This window comes from Apiospora kogelbergensis (genome assembly GCF_038363985.1).
Source record: "Apiospora kogelbergensis strain CBS 113332 chromosome Unknown utg000001l_segment0_segment0, whole genome shotgun sequence".
Taxonomy (NCBI): Eukaryota; Fungi; Ascomycota; class Sordariomycetes; order Amphisphaeriales; family Apiosporaceae; genus Apiospora; species Apiospora kogelbergensis.
Genome location: NW_027117418.1, coordinates 1,341,881 through 1,356,098, shown reverse-complemented (window position 1 = coordinate 1,356,098; position 14,218 = coordinate 1,341,881). Strand labels below are relative to the sequence as shown.

At 52.2% G+C, this 14,218-nt stretch overlaps 4 protein-coding genes across 4 annotated transcripts; 3 read left to right on the top strand and 1 right to left on the bottom strand.

The window, feature by feature from the left end:
* Positions 1–1,526: 1,526 nt before the first annotated feature.
* PG998_000438 (cell division control 48) lies at positions 1,527–4,289 on the top strand (the record flags this gene model as incomplete). The annotated part of the gene is made up of 7 exons (XM_066867256.1): positions 1,527–1,573; positions 1,629–1,656; positions 1,719–1,774; positions 1,845–2,094; positions 2,154–3,340; positions 3,364–3,644; positions 3,703–4,289. The coding sequence occupies 7 exons, from the start codon at positions 1,527–1,529 to the stop codon at positions 4,287–4,289; spliced, it is 2,436 nt and encodes an 811-aa protein (XP_066735671.1).
* A 1,130-nt stretch (positions 4,290–5,419) lies between these two features.
* Positions 5,420–6,030, bottom strand: PG998_000437 (uncharacterized protein; the record flags this gene model as incomplete). Its single annotated transcript, XM_066867255.1, has 2 exons — positions 5,420–5,783; positions 5,903–6,030. 2 exons carry the CDS (start codon positions 6,028–6,030, stop codon positions 5,420–5,422), a joined length of 492 nt encoding a protein of 163 aa, XP_066735670.1.
* Positions 6,031–7,121: 1,091 nt separating this feature from the next.
* On the top strand, positions 7,122–8,663 carry PG998_000436 (O-methyltransferase- family 2; the record flags this gene model as incomplete). The annotated part of the gene is made up of 5 exons (XM_066867254.1): positions 7,122–7,299; positions 7,356–7,381; positions 7,462–7,995; positions 8,073–8,286; positions 8,380–8,663. 5 exons carry the CDS (start codon positions 7,122–7,124, stop codon positions 8,661–8,663), a joined length of 1,236 nt encoding a protein of 411 aa, XP_066735669.1.
* A 3,674-nt stretch (positions 8,664–12,337) lies between these two features.
* On the top strand, positions 12,338–12,659 carry PG998_000435 (uncharacterized protein; the record flags this gene model as incomplete). The annotated part of the gene is made up of 2 exons (XM_066867253.1): positions 12,338–12,566; positions 12,613–12,659. 2 exons carry the CDS (start codon positions 12,338–12,340, stop codon positions 12,657–12,659), a joined length of 276 nt encoding a protein of 91 aa, XP_066735668.1.
* Between the last annotated feature and the right edge of the window lie 1,559 nt (positions 12,660–14,218).

Below are 14,218 nucleotides of genomic sequence, written 5' to 3'. Positions count from 1 at the left end.
AGGTTAAAAAAAAGGCTGCATAGGTTGACCCCTCTGATGTCATTTCGATTATGGAGTCACTGTTCGGTCTTGGTTAAATCTGCAGGGCGGCTGCATGAGATGGTCACGCATGCTATTCGCTCTCAACCCCCCGCCAATGAAAACGGACGAGCCTCTTGGACATACCTATCAGGGACAGTATTTTCCAGCAGCAATAAGTTATCAGTAGATGCGGAGATGATGCCGGTGATGCTGGTGAGAATTGATCTCCTGATACCAACATGATACGGAGTTCAACTCGGCTATTGTATTTCCTATGTCATTACCAACACCTCCTTCAGCTTAGATACACTGATGTTTCCCTAGCACCTGCCTGAAGCAATGTATAATTACTATACCTTCGAAACTGAGCGTTTGAACTGACCGGATTAATATGAGGTGCACAGTTCAGTAACAGAGGGAGCAAGAATGTGAATTGAGCTGTTCGCACGCCTCTTGGAGGAAGGCATTGTAACTTCACAAAGCATATATCAAAAATGTGTCCATGTGGAAGAATACAGGCCTAGCCATTTTCTTTGGTGAAGAGGATGCAGGGCTGTATGTACTACCAGTGATTCAGGCACATAGGTAGGGTTGGCAGGAACTGGTTATTGGTGAACAACAAGGAGCAAATCAGACTCAACTTCCATTGAGTGCATGTATAGGCCTGGTCTGTAAGACGTAAGACGACCTGGAATTCACCTCGACTCAAGAACTTCCTCAGACACTCCAAGCCAATCAAGACAAGTAACCAGTCGGTCAAACAAACCGTTGTCGTAGAGAAAAGACATTGGGACGATTGGTCAATACGTTGCATCGAAGAAGCATTGAACAAAGCCTTACCAAGTGATCATCAGGGTCCATTGGTCCATCGTGGAAAGCCGAAGAAGATTCGCTGCCGCTCCCTGTGTCCCCCAATAAGCGTTGTGAAGACCGTGGCCTCAGTGCACTGTGGCTAGTTACTCGCTGGTTCCAGGCTGCAGGTAAGAGGGAGGTAGATAGATACGTGAACAAGGTGGCGGAGAAACCCATAGATCCGGCTGGAGCACCAGCTCTGATTTGTTGCCCCTCGGTTTTTAGCCCCTACCTGCCTTACCTGCCTTACCTAACCACATCTCCATTCACCCTTCACCCAGTGCAAGGCAAAACGCATTAGGCAAGCCAAGGTCCAAGCTTCACTCGCAATCGTCACCGACTGGGTACCTGGAAGCACACCTGAGCTCTCCCAAACGCCGAGCCATACATACTTACTTCAATCAACTCGAGGTCATTGTATCCAAAAACTTTGACTTGCCATTACACCCTCAACCACAAAAACTCTTCTGTCTGTCCTGAGGATCGGATTCATCCCGCCCCGACCCTCCTCGTCCACCCTTCTCCGTTAGCTCGCTTGACTGCGGCGACGCAACTACATATTCCGTCATTTCCCCACGACTTCCGAGGTCTATCCTTCTCCATCCATACCTAATCACCAACAACAAAGCCCTTTCCCCCATCCAACAAACACCATGGCGTCTGAGCCGGAGCACGAACACAAGCACAAGGTCAACCTGGTGTAAGTAGGCCAAGGACGACAGGACATTGAGAAAATATCCGCTAACCCATTGCAGTGATCCTTCCGGTGCTGAGATCAAAAAGGTACGATCATTGCCTGCTCTTCGATGCGAAGCTGGAGCAACACACTGACTTTGACTTTGTAGGAGAACGATGTCTCCACGGCCATTCTCAAGAAGAAGAAGAAGCCCAACCAGCTAGTGTATGTTGCATTTACTACTTGTTGCCACCTACCTTGAGGCTCAGCTAACATGTTTGCTTGCTTTATCCAGAGTTACCGATGCCACGAACGATGACAACTCAATCATCGCACTGTCTAATAACACCATGGAGCAGCTCCAGCTGTTCCGTGGTGACACAGTCCTCGTCCGCGGAAAGAAGAGAAAGGATACCGTCCTTATCGTTCTGGCTGATGACGACCTCGATGATGGAAGTGCTCGCATCAACCGAGTCGTTCGCCACAACCTGCGTGTTAAGCATGGAGACATCATCACAATCCATCCTTGCCCGGACATCAAATATGTAAGCACTTTCACCAGACTTCGTTCACCTCCAAGTCAACCGTTAACCATGAGATTTAGGCCAAGCGCATTGCTGTTCTGCCTATTGCCGATACCGTTGAAGGGCTGACAGGCTCACTCTTCGACGTTTTCCTTGCACCCTACTTCCGTGAGGCATACAGACCCGTCCGACAGGGCGACCTATTCATTGTGCGCGGCGGTATGCGGCAAGTGGAGTTCAAGGTGGTGGAAGTCGATCCTCCGGAGTACGGCATTGTCGCCCAGGACACTGTTATCCACTGCGAAGGAGAGCCGATCCAGCGTGAGGAGGAGGAAAACAACCTGAACGAGGTTGGGTACGACGACATTGGTGGCTGCAGAAAGCAGATGGCCCAGATCCGTGAGATGGTTGAGCTGCCGCTGCGCCATCCTCAACTCTTCAAGTCCATTGGTATCAAGCCTCCTCGTGGTGTCCTGCTCTATGGACCTCCTGGTACTGGTAAGACACTGATGGCTCGTGCCGTCGCCAACGAGACCGGTGCCTTCTTTTTCCTCATCAACGGCCCTGAGATCATGTCGAAGATGGCTGGTGAATCGGAGTCGAACCTGCGCAAGGCTTTCGAAGAGGCCGAGAAGAACTCCCCAGCCATTATCTTCATTGATGAAATTGATTCTATCGCCCCCAAGCGAGACAAGACCAATGGTGAGGTCGAACGACGAGTCGTTTCTCAACTGCTTACCCTCATGGACGGCATGAAGTCTCGATCCAACGTGGTTGTCATGGCCGCCACCAACCGTCCTAACTCCATCGATCCCGCTCTCCGACGATTTGGCCGATTCGACCGTGAAGTCGATATCGGTATCCCCGACCCTACTGGCCGACTCGAGATCCTTCAAATTCACACCAAGAACATGAAGCTTGGCGATGATGTCGATTTGGAGCAGATTGCTGCTGAGACACACGGTTACGTCGGTGCCGATATGGCTGCGCTCTGTTCTGAGGCTGCTATGCAGCAAATCCGTGAGAAGATGGATCTCATTGATCTTGATGAGGACACCATCGATGCAGAGGTTCTCGACTCGCTTGGCGTCACGATGGAGAACTTCCGCTTTGCTCTGGGAGTTTCCAACCCCTCGGCACTTCGCGAGGTCGCTGTCGTGGAGGTACCCAACGTTCGCTGGGAGGATATTGGTGGCCTCGGCACTGTCAAGCAGGAGCTTCGCGAGAGTGTCATGTACCCTGTCGACCATCCCGAGAAGTTCCTCAAGTTCGGTCTCTCGCCCTCTCGAGGTGTCTTGTTCTACGGCCCCCCGGTACGGGTAAGACAATGTTGGCCAAGGCTGTTGCCAACGAATGTGCCGCCAACTTTATTTCCATCAAGGGTCCGGAGTTGCTCAGCATGTGGTTCGGCGAGTCTGAAAGCAACATCCGTGACATCTTCGACAAGGCCCGCGCAGCTGCTCCTTGTGTTGTCTTCCTTGATGAGTTGGACTCCATCGCCAAGGCTCGTGGTGGATCAGTTGGCGATGCCGGCGGCGCTTCTGACCGTGTTGTCAACCAGCTTTTGACTGGTAAGTCTCATCGCCTTTGTAATTGCATCTTCTGGCATCAGAACTGACAATATTTTAGAAATGGATGGCATGACCTCCAAGAAGAACGTTTTCGTTATCGCTGCAACCAACAGACCCGAGCAGCTGGACCCGGCTCTTTGCCGACCTGGTCGTCTCGATACTCTGGTTTACGTGCCTCTTCCTGACGAGGAGGGTCGTCTCAGCATTCTTTCGGCTCAGCTCCGCAAGACACCTGTTGCTGGTGACGTAGACCTCAAGTTCATCGCCTCAAAGACGCATGGCTTCTCTGGTGCCGATCTTGGCTTCATCACCCAGCGTGCTGTCAAGATTGCGATCAAGGAGGCCATCACGGCTGATATTACCCGCACCAAGGAGCGGGAGGCAGCCGGTGACGACATGGACGTTGACGAGGAGGGCGAGGACCCTGTGCCCGAACTTACCAAGCGCCATTTCGAGGAGGCTATGCAAATGGCTCGTCGGTCCGTGGGTGACGTTGAGATCCGCCGGTACGAAGCTTTTGCCCAGCAAATGAAGAACGCCGGCCCTGGTGCATTCTTCAAGTTCCCTAACAGTGCTGATGGCGCGCCCGCTGCTGGCAACAACGACTTCGGCACCGGTGGCGATGACGATGGTCTGTACGACTAAATTTAGTCTCCTCTCCCACGGCCGCATCTGGTCAACTGTATTCTAGTTCCCTCCGGTCGCCTTCTATCCACAGGACGGAACAGTGTACCCCAAAGACGGGTACTCACGGTGGTTTGCATAGGAGGTCATGGAGCAATATCCCGATATCCCGGTAGACATTGCCAAACTAAGGCAATAAAGGCAGGTGGACGAAGAAGCTGGTTAGTAGCTTGGACAGGTGGTAACGGGTTAGCCTAGGCCATCTGATCATGCATCCGGTGGAATTTCGCGAATGATGAAGACTTTACGATAGATTTCCTATAATTGATTGCCTGCTAAGCTCTACGTGTTTGCTTGTCGAATATGTGACTGTAGTTCGTGTATGATGTAGCAATTGCCATTGCTATAAATTAGTGGTGACCCCTGATATCTAAGTAGCATCAGGTGAAAGTTCGTTTCGGTAATTCTTGGTTATGCGTGTAGCACATGACCTCAACATTGGCTATACTGATAATTATATACCGATAGCGTTGGATACCGTCCTTCGTCAACAGATACGTTTTATTTATTCTGTATCGCAACTCACGGTTGTCTGAGATCAGCAGAGACATGCACTTGATGAGATTGGTGGGCCGCGGAGCGACGACAAGGCAGTGCTCGTCGGCCAACTTTTCGTTTACACATTACGCGATAGACGAGGGATACAAGTGACTATGCAGAAATGCATACTCCCTCAATGACCTTCACTGCAGGGTTCAAGGGTGTTCTCAATAATATACCTGGATTTTATTCGCTTTACCTCCCTTTAAAGGACTCCGGCCGATCTCGGCACGCGGTACTATGAAACGCTTTGCGTGCTGCTGCTGTTAAATTAAGACTGCAGATATAAAATGACTACTCCTCAACTCCAAATCCATGCTTTGAACAAAAAAATTAGGCAGACTTCCTCCCTTTCCGCTTCCCTTGCGGTTGGGCTTCAAACCAGGAGCCGCCGCCGCCTTGGGGTCTTGTGAAATCGATACGGGCTTTGTTGGAATATCCTTTGCTTTTACTGGTGCTTTCGATACTGGAATCTTCGGCACTGGCATATTCGATACTAGAATCTTCGGAACTAGAACGTTTGAAACTGGAGCCTCTGGCACTGGCTCCTCCTAAGTAACCTCTTCGGCTCCTTCGTCGATCCCACATATGTCATCTAGCTTGTCCCGCGTGAACTTGAGGAGGTCATCCACCACAGCGGAGGGTATCGCGAGGTTGTGGGCGTCGCTCGATGCCCCGTTGGCGGCTTTCTTGCTGTTGCCGTTCGTTGCGGCGCCGTTAACCTCCCCGTTCTTGCCCTCCTCGGCCGCAGCCTTGGCCTGAGTGTCGTGTCGCACGTCGTCCATGACGCGCCGGATCAGAGCCGGGAACGTCGTCGCCTCGCCCGAGCGCAGCAGTGATATGGCGTGGGCCTGTATCGTAGACGGCCAGTTGGAGGGATGGGCGTGAAGTTTGTGGAGGAGTTCTTCTTGGATCCTGATAGCAAGGGGGAGTGGTCAGTCAGTATCGCATCATGTCAGATATTCGTACCCTCTCCCCCGTTATTCGTTGCTTCGCTGGCAAGAGACGGAAGTGGAGGGGAGGAACGGACTTACTTTTCCACGTAACCTTCATTCAGGAGGACTGAGTTGATATCTGATCGCAGGTCTTGATCTTGTGTGGCCGGTGTGTAAGTGGCTGCCGAAGCTGGCACCTTGACGGGGGTGGATGGTGGGGGCGACATGATTATTTCGATCGAGATGTGACGCCAGAAGGAGTGTCTTCTCCTCTAAATGGAAACGGTCCTCGTTGTAAGAACCCCGTACCAGTAGGGCGACTCTCTTATGGCGCCAGGCAGGATATGGACCAAGAGGTAAACACTGGTGGTGACTGCTCTTCGCCCTATTTGTATGCGACAGACGAGGCAGAGACTCTTGAGAAGAGCGCGCGCGTACGAGAAGGAACTGAACTCAGGTTGAGGGGGCTTCTAAAGAAGCAGCAGTCATTATGAAAACTCGATCTCATCAAAAATGAAAGTTATTGACTGATTGCACCAAGTCGTTGCGAACAATGGAGAGAGATATTGCGAGGCTGAAGAAGCTTGTTGCCTTCCCCAGGAATTTGGTCAAGGTAAAGGGCAAGGCTGATAGGGGAGTGGACAAACAGTGGGGCCATCTGAATCCACTGAAAGCCCGTCCGTAGGTACCTTCTTGTACTGCATCCATCGTCGTCAGGTACATCGGATTGATTGATCTCTACGGCTATCTATCCAGTTTCCCACAAGCAGCCACAGACGCCAATTATGCCATGTCGAGTGCCCTCAATTGGCATTCCCTTAGGCTAGGTATCTAACAGGATAAGGAACCGAACTTTGTCAGAACTCGCCATCCCTTGGTTGCGAGGAGTTGACATCCCTCCCTCTCTCCTTCATCTTTGAGGTGAGGGCATGCCATGTAAAGACTCCCTGCATAATCCCCAGACAGCTCTTGCAGCACTACACCAGCTTGGTTTTTTATATTTAACCAGCTGAAATTGGCATCAGGGCGCCTTGCATTCAAGCCATGTTGCCCGTTGGACAGAACCCTCCGGCCCATCGTGTCGGTGTGATGCAAACCTTGCACCTTGCGTTGAAACTTCTCATCTAGTCACGATAGCTTCGTGAAAAGCCCTTGCCATCCAAGGGATATTTGGCCATGGTAGCAAGCCATGTGGAAAACAGAGGGCGGGCGGTGTGATGAGACGGGTATAAGTGCTTCCTAAGTGGCTTCTGCTACTGCAAATCTGATTTGCTTTTCGGGGATTATCTCACATATCTCACCTTGATCTCGCATCGACATGTCTTCTCCCTCCTCCATTCAGCGGATGGGACAGCTGTCGGCTCTGGTTTCGGAAAAGACACAAATACTCACCGACTTTCTGTCAACCAAGGAGGGACCGAATGCCTCGTCGCTCAGCTCTGACGAGCTTGCCGGTTTGCCTATCTCGCCTGATGATAGCAAAACTTTTAAGGCTCGTACGGAACTTATTCAAGCTACGCGAGAGCTACATGATATAGTTCTCGGTCCGCAGGAAAGCTTGAGAGCGCTGGCTTGGGGGTAAGTCTATACTCCATTGTCATACTCGCTTCGACTTGGCACAGCAACCAGCCAAAAACTCATAATTGTACACTGTGTAGTCTACGGACCAGCTAAGCCTGCAGGTCATCTGGGAATTCAGAATCGCGGAGACTGTCCCAGCAAATGATTCCATTACATATGACGAGATATCAGCTAAGGTCCAAGAATGCACTGGAAAGGTCATACTGCCGTTCCAGCTCCGGACTCTGCTTCGCCACGCCATGACCAATCGAGTTTTCTGTGAGCCCCAGAAAAATCGAGTGGCTCACACCCAGATGTCGCGCCTGCTCGCCACTAACCCCAAGTCCAATGCCTGGGTCGGCTTCCTGACTGGCGACCTCTTTCCTGCGTTTGCCAACGTCGTGGCGGCCATGGAGACATGGCCGGGGAGCCAGGAGCCTAACGAGACTGGTGTCAACATAGCCTACAATGAAAACCTACCATTCTACGACTTCGTGCAGCTTGACAAGGAGCGAGCCGTGAGATACAGCCGCGCCATCGAATCTCATGGATCGAGCGAAGGGGCCGAGATTTCGCATGGTGTCGTAGATGGCTATCCATGGGCCGATCTAGGTGATGGCACCGTAGTTGATGTAAGTCCCAACCGTAACCCCCCGGCAGCACATCGCATTTTCTTCCCTCGGTTAACTGCTGACTAACGCCATGCTAGATGGGAGGGAATTTCGGCTACGTCTCTGTAGCCATCGCTGAGGCTTTTCCCAAGCTCAAATTTGTCGTCCAAGACCTCAAGGGCATGATGAGCGCTGAAGCTCTAGCTAGCGTGCCGCAGAGCCTGCGGGGCCGTGTAGAGCTCACCATCCACGATTTCTTCGGCGTGCAGCCCGTAGTGGCCAAGGCGTACCTCTTTCGCCACGTGTTCCATAGTAAGCAAACGATATAGATGGTAGTTGCTGCTACTGCTGCTGCTCCAAGGAAGTTCATGATCTGACTTGCATTAAACAGGCTTCTCTGACAAGTATTCTACCAAAATACTCCAATCGCTTGTTCCTGCTTTGAAAAGGGGGCCAAGATTATCATCAACGATGCTGTGCTACCGGAGCCTGGGACACTGTCCTACATAAACGAAAGGAGCATCCGAACACTAGACGTGGTCATGCTTACCGTAACCAACTCCAGAGAAAGAGAGCTTGACGATTGGAAGGACTTGTTCCTGAACGCAGATCCAAGATACAAGTTTCTCAGAGCCTGGAGGCCGACCAAAAGCCAGCTGTGGTTCATCGAAGCCGAATGGGATCCTTGACTATTGCCTTGGTAAAAACCTTGCGTGGTAGTATATGGCTTGCAGTGTGAAAGCTGGGGTGAGCAGATGACCGCATCCAAGGTTACCGCCAGATATTATATCGAGCTGGGCGTGTCCATAGTCAGTCCAGGTTAGCGCCTCATCCAAGCCATGGCTTACCCCCGGAAGTGATCCGCCTTTAACCGAAGGGGTGAGGCACCTGCATAAGTGTATAGCCAGCATACACACACTTTATTAATATTTCGCTTATCCCCCCTTTTGATGGGAAAAAAAATACGAGGTCGTCATATTGTTGAATCGATAGATTAGGATTACCGAACATCGCATCTGCTACTACTGCCCGTCATACCCTCGTCATAACCTTGTCACCGAGAAGATAAATGGCCAACAACCAAGTGAGTTACTGAAGGAGAGGCACATTGTTGAAGCAGCGGCTGAGGAATAAGAAAATGGGTGGGTGGCAACACTCTGCGCTGGCTAAGGTAAGACTTGCCTATAGGCCACCTAGCAGGAGCACCTAGCTCTGCATTTTAAATACTGGTGTCAGCCAGCACTCGATGAGCCGCATGTCGTGGTTTCCCCGGGCTCAGCTCTCGCTGCGCGGTAAGCGACAAAGGGTGTACAAACATATATAATAGATTTGTCATGGTTTGAGACATACAAAGTGGCGTGACTAGCTACTGGGTCTCCTCGCTGGTGGCCAGGGGATAAAAGTGTAACCATGAAGCCGAAGAAGCCGAAGAAGCCGACCTTGCCTCTCGACACCACCTTTGAAGATGGCCGAAGTGCAGGCCGGACACGATGTGTAATACTTAGGAGTCGTGGCGTGCGGCATCCAATCAGCACAACTACGGAGCCGGACTTTGAGATGGAACGGATTGCGGGGAACGAATCCGGGGGCTTTGAGTTCTTTGCATCGCAGGTAGACTCAAACCTTTTTTGGTCACTTTGCATGTAGTCAGGATAGCCAATGGCTAGGACGCGGGATCGAGCCGAGTTTCCCCAAATAGGCATCGTGATTGTGATGACAGTTGCAGCCGCCTTTTTCAGCTGGGGGGTGCATGCCTCTTTCGACCGATCCGCCGATATATTTGCTGGCCGTTTCCCCGTCAAGGAAGCCTACAGCATCTTGTGTAGCGTTCCGCCGGACTCCAGCCCCCGGGGCGCTTTCGCGGCAGCCTGCCGCGGTAGACTTCCGCGGGCCGGTTATCCCCATGTCTTGAGTCGCACTCATCCGACTTTAGACGTCCGTAGATTGCCTATCTCGACGGGATATACAACGGTGATTGTCAAGAGGAGGGGTTCGTCCCAAGACGAAACATCAGTTACCCGCTGGGATGGTATCGTATATAGTGATAGCAGTCGGTTTGATGCAGGTCAGGGTCGCTTGCAGGCACTTGTTGTTACTTTTTCGATCATGCTATGCGGAGAATTGCGGGCATCTTGTACCGACCAGCCATGCAAGCAACCAGCGTGAATGTCTCGGGCATGTGATTGAACGGCTGGGTACTCCGCGCTCTGGCCGGTAACCGAGCCAGGGTGGGCACTGCGAAGTTGGCGGCGGGTGAAATATGGCTTCATCAGCTAAGAAGGAAGGTCGATAAGTCTGCGATGAAGTGAATTGAGTTGCAGTGGATGCAACATTTGGGGTTAATCTGCACAGTCTGGGGGCTAGAACACCGTCGGCAGACCATGCGTATCATTCGATCTACAGGACCTAGCGACACGATCTCGAAAGATCTGAAGAGGGGTGCTGGCTAGACGAACTGCAATATGCTCGAAGTGGAAGGGCCAGAGTAAGTGCCAAATCCGTGGGGGTTGCAGCACCCAGACACACCCCTTTTGGATCGATCGACTCGAGCCGCATGACGTACTGTTCAACAGAGAGTATAGTGTTGTGTGCTCATTCTAATGATAACGAGCATGGGGAAACCACATGGCTCTGGCTTGTGCGTTGGGAGGTTGAACCACAGCGTACAGCATTGAAGGAAGCAACTGCCGTCAGGCCTAATGTATACTCCAAAGATAATTTTAGATGACCTGCTCCAACGCGGTCGATATACATACCCAACCAAGCGCGAGGAAAATACTAGGCTTCCTTAAGGCACCACCAACACCCACGGAAACATCAAAGTCGTTGTCAGCTCCTCTCTCTGGACATTCGTGCACTCCATCTCCAGTATCATCTGCTGGTCCAACATATGTCTAGATCCCTATCATGTTATCCCAGATGCGCTTTGCTACCCACCTCTACGTTGCACACGAGCCCAACGAGCGGTAGAACCACATTCAGCAACCCGATTGCTGGTCTCCGGCCGGTGAGATCTATCTGATGCCTGGGATGAATCACTCTGCCCATCCAAGAATAAGCTTCTGTCATTGACAATCGTCGCCAGCACATCGGATATGCATGCTAATAGAGCGACTTGAGGTGGTGTGTGCATTTCGGCATATATCTGACCACCAAGATTGGCAGCAGCTGAGAACCTGTGCATATTGCCTCTCCCGAGCCAAGCTCACCAGGAAGATGGTGAACAGCTACCGCCAGGCTTCAGTCTCAACAACATACCCAGCGTGACTCTTCTTTCTTCTTTGGGCAGCTAGAGCCTTGTGTGACATCTGTTGAGCATCTCATGCTCGGCACATACGTCCTCCAAGAGGCCAAAATAGCCATTTGACACCGCACCTGCTCGCTTTGTTTAGTCTGGTAGCAATAAGGTTATGTATGTGTCTTGTATACTTGGCAAGCCCAGCCATACGGAAGGAGCTGTAGCCGCACGTCAGCCATGGGTGTCGCACAGGCACCCAGGCGCGGCCGTGAAGCAGCATTGCATATCTGCATCAATCTATGTACCCCGTTACGGCACCGAGCATGTGTTCTCCGCTGCTCCATGGGGCACAGAGGCATGATGCGGTACAATGAGCCGCTTTTGCTAACCTGGTGACACGGCGGGTTCCCCCTGCCATTTGCACAATGCCACAACTGCAATCATGAGCACTGGGGCATACAGATCATCTTCACATGATCCTGCGGAGCATGCATGTGTAACATATCTCGAAGCTTTCTGCAGCTGCGTCAAATCGCCTCCCTACTCAGGTCGAGCTTCTGCCCCGCGATTAGCAAGGGCGGCGGCGGTGACGTTGGAGCCAGTGAACAGAAGGCCCAGAGAAGGAGAAAGAGACGGTCAAGCAATGTATGACATAGATGGTGTGCTGCTTCTCTGCATCAATACCCAATGCTGATGACTTGCCAGAGGTTGCACCTGGCATTTGCTTAACAGCAGTCAGCCAGGCATGCCTGAACGAGTTTCTCTCTTACCAAAAATATGAGCTGCATCCTGTGTGCCACGTTGTTCGCCTGGCTTGCGCTTAGCTCACATAGCTGGCAAAGGACGCAGGGATTTTGAAAAATCACGGCTGGATATGCGACGTTATGATGCTTCGAGGTAAGGAGGATCGGTAGGTGACTATGTATGCTATATCGAATTAGCGACGCTGGCGGTAAGTAGGTAAGGTGTCTAGGCAAGGGCACCAATTTTCATCGAGGGTGCCCACCCACTGCCTGACCGGTCGGTCTGCCATGCTGGCAATCTTATCAGGCTTTATCGCTATGTATGTATGTGTGTATTTATGTGGTATGTCGGTCAAGAGCTGGCATCTAGAAACGAATCAGAATGCAGCCTAACTATGGAATCGGTACTACCAGCATGTATGCTGACGGCACCCGGGACGAGGATGCGCGATGTGGACGAGTGAGGAGTGAGAGGCAAGAAGCGGGCATGGAATTTGGCCAGAAGTACTCCGTACTGGAACCGGGCCAGGTTGGCCGGGTTCTGGCCGGTACTTCTTGTCTGCCTCCCACCACCACTACCGGCGTGCGCCCCTGCAGCCTCAACCACGAAAGTGGGTAAGCAGCTCGATGGATCCGAAGTATATCTGGAGAAAACAGGCTTGGCCCCGAAGAGTCTCGAGCCTGTCGCCGCGGGTGCCCGATGACCCAGAGCCATCGCATTCTCTTGCCAAGCAGCGAGCAACGGCTCAGCGGAGGCCGGATTATGTAGCTATATCCACCACATGTCTTGTTGGGCGAGAGCGACTAGGCATCGTGATGTATCGCCAGTGATAGGTTGTCAAAGTCTGATTATAGAAGGGCACTTGAGACGACTAGATTTATATACCCTCCCTTGCCATCGGGGGGTGTTTGGGTACTTGGCTGACATACGTAAGCCGGCATCCACCACCAGCAGCAGCAGGAGCGTTTGGAGCCGGCGCGCTGAGTTGCACAACATGTTGCCTGGTGTCACACCACGGCAGAAACAGATCGTGCACTGCAATCAGCCATGCAAGAAAGGGAAGGCCCGGCTCTGGCATCAATCGGCTTCAGATCGGGTTGGGCTGACTAGCAGTTCAAAACTGGCCATGTTTCGAGGTCGATATATTTGGCAATGGGCCTGCCGCCCGCCTAGCCACCGGGTTAAACACGTTTGACACGCCTTCGTCGACTCTTCTCTGTCCGCCCCCAACCTTGAACCACGCAAATAACAATCGGAGTCGGACCCAAACCCCACCACTGCCCACCCCCGAACCCACCACAACAGCAAACGTCGAGTCGAGACCGTCCAGCCCCCCAGTCCAAGCCCCCCCTCGCACCTCGAGTACCCTGGGTACCTCTTTGCTGTACGATCCCTGCCGAGGACTCGTGCTTCATGCATGGGCGCGCTTGCTAGACCGGGATCGCTAAAGGCAAGGCCGCAGGCGGTGTACTGGCGGAAAGCCGTTTGGTCAGCCAGTGAAGCCTCCACGACAAACCAGATGCCACTTCTTGGTCGGCAAGCCTACTTCAAACGTACCATTGGATATCGGGCCTGCATATCCCGGCGCGAAGTTGTTGTCATTTCTCACTTTGGTTTGATGTGTGGGCTTTTCCCTCTTCGTTGCAAGCAGCTGTCCGCATCGGCTATTGTGATGTTCTGCTCACTCGCTCCCCATCACATCTGACAGGACCATAAGGAAAAGGCATTGTTTCCCGGATCCCACGTTGGCCGCCGACCACTGACCAGGCATCTGGAGAGCAACTAGACGCGGGGCTCTCCTTCGATCGATTGTTACCCTCACGCCACTTGCTCCTCGGACCCTCACCCCCTACCTGACAACATACATACATATATACATTTGATTTGCATGCCCTTTACTGGGTTGTACATTCGCAAGGTCAGACCCCAGACCCCCAGTCCAAGACCCAAGACGGGGAATTCAACTCATTATTCATCATCGAGTCACTGGCCGTCTGCTGGTCGGTTGGATACGAAGTGCTTTGGCTTAGGCGACACGCGGCTGGAAGTCGGCCGTCCCACTATTTGTAGCCCACCAGCTCTCCATCATCGCTTGTCAACTCAAACATCGATGGTCGGGACCTTTTCTAGCATAGCATTGGTCCCTCGTCGACTTTAGCCCCAAAATCCAGGGAAGACCATAGGGTTCAGAGATTCTCCCTGTTGGGTACTATAGTCTTGCCCGTTCTGGTTGGCTCAGGCAGGGGCGCTTCCCACTCCACT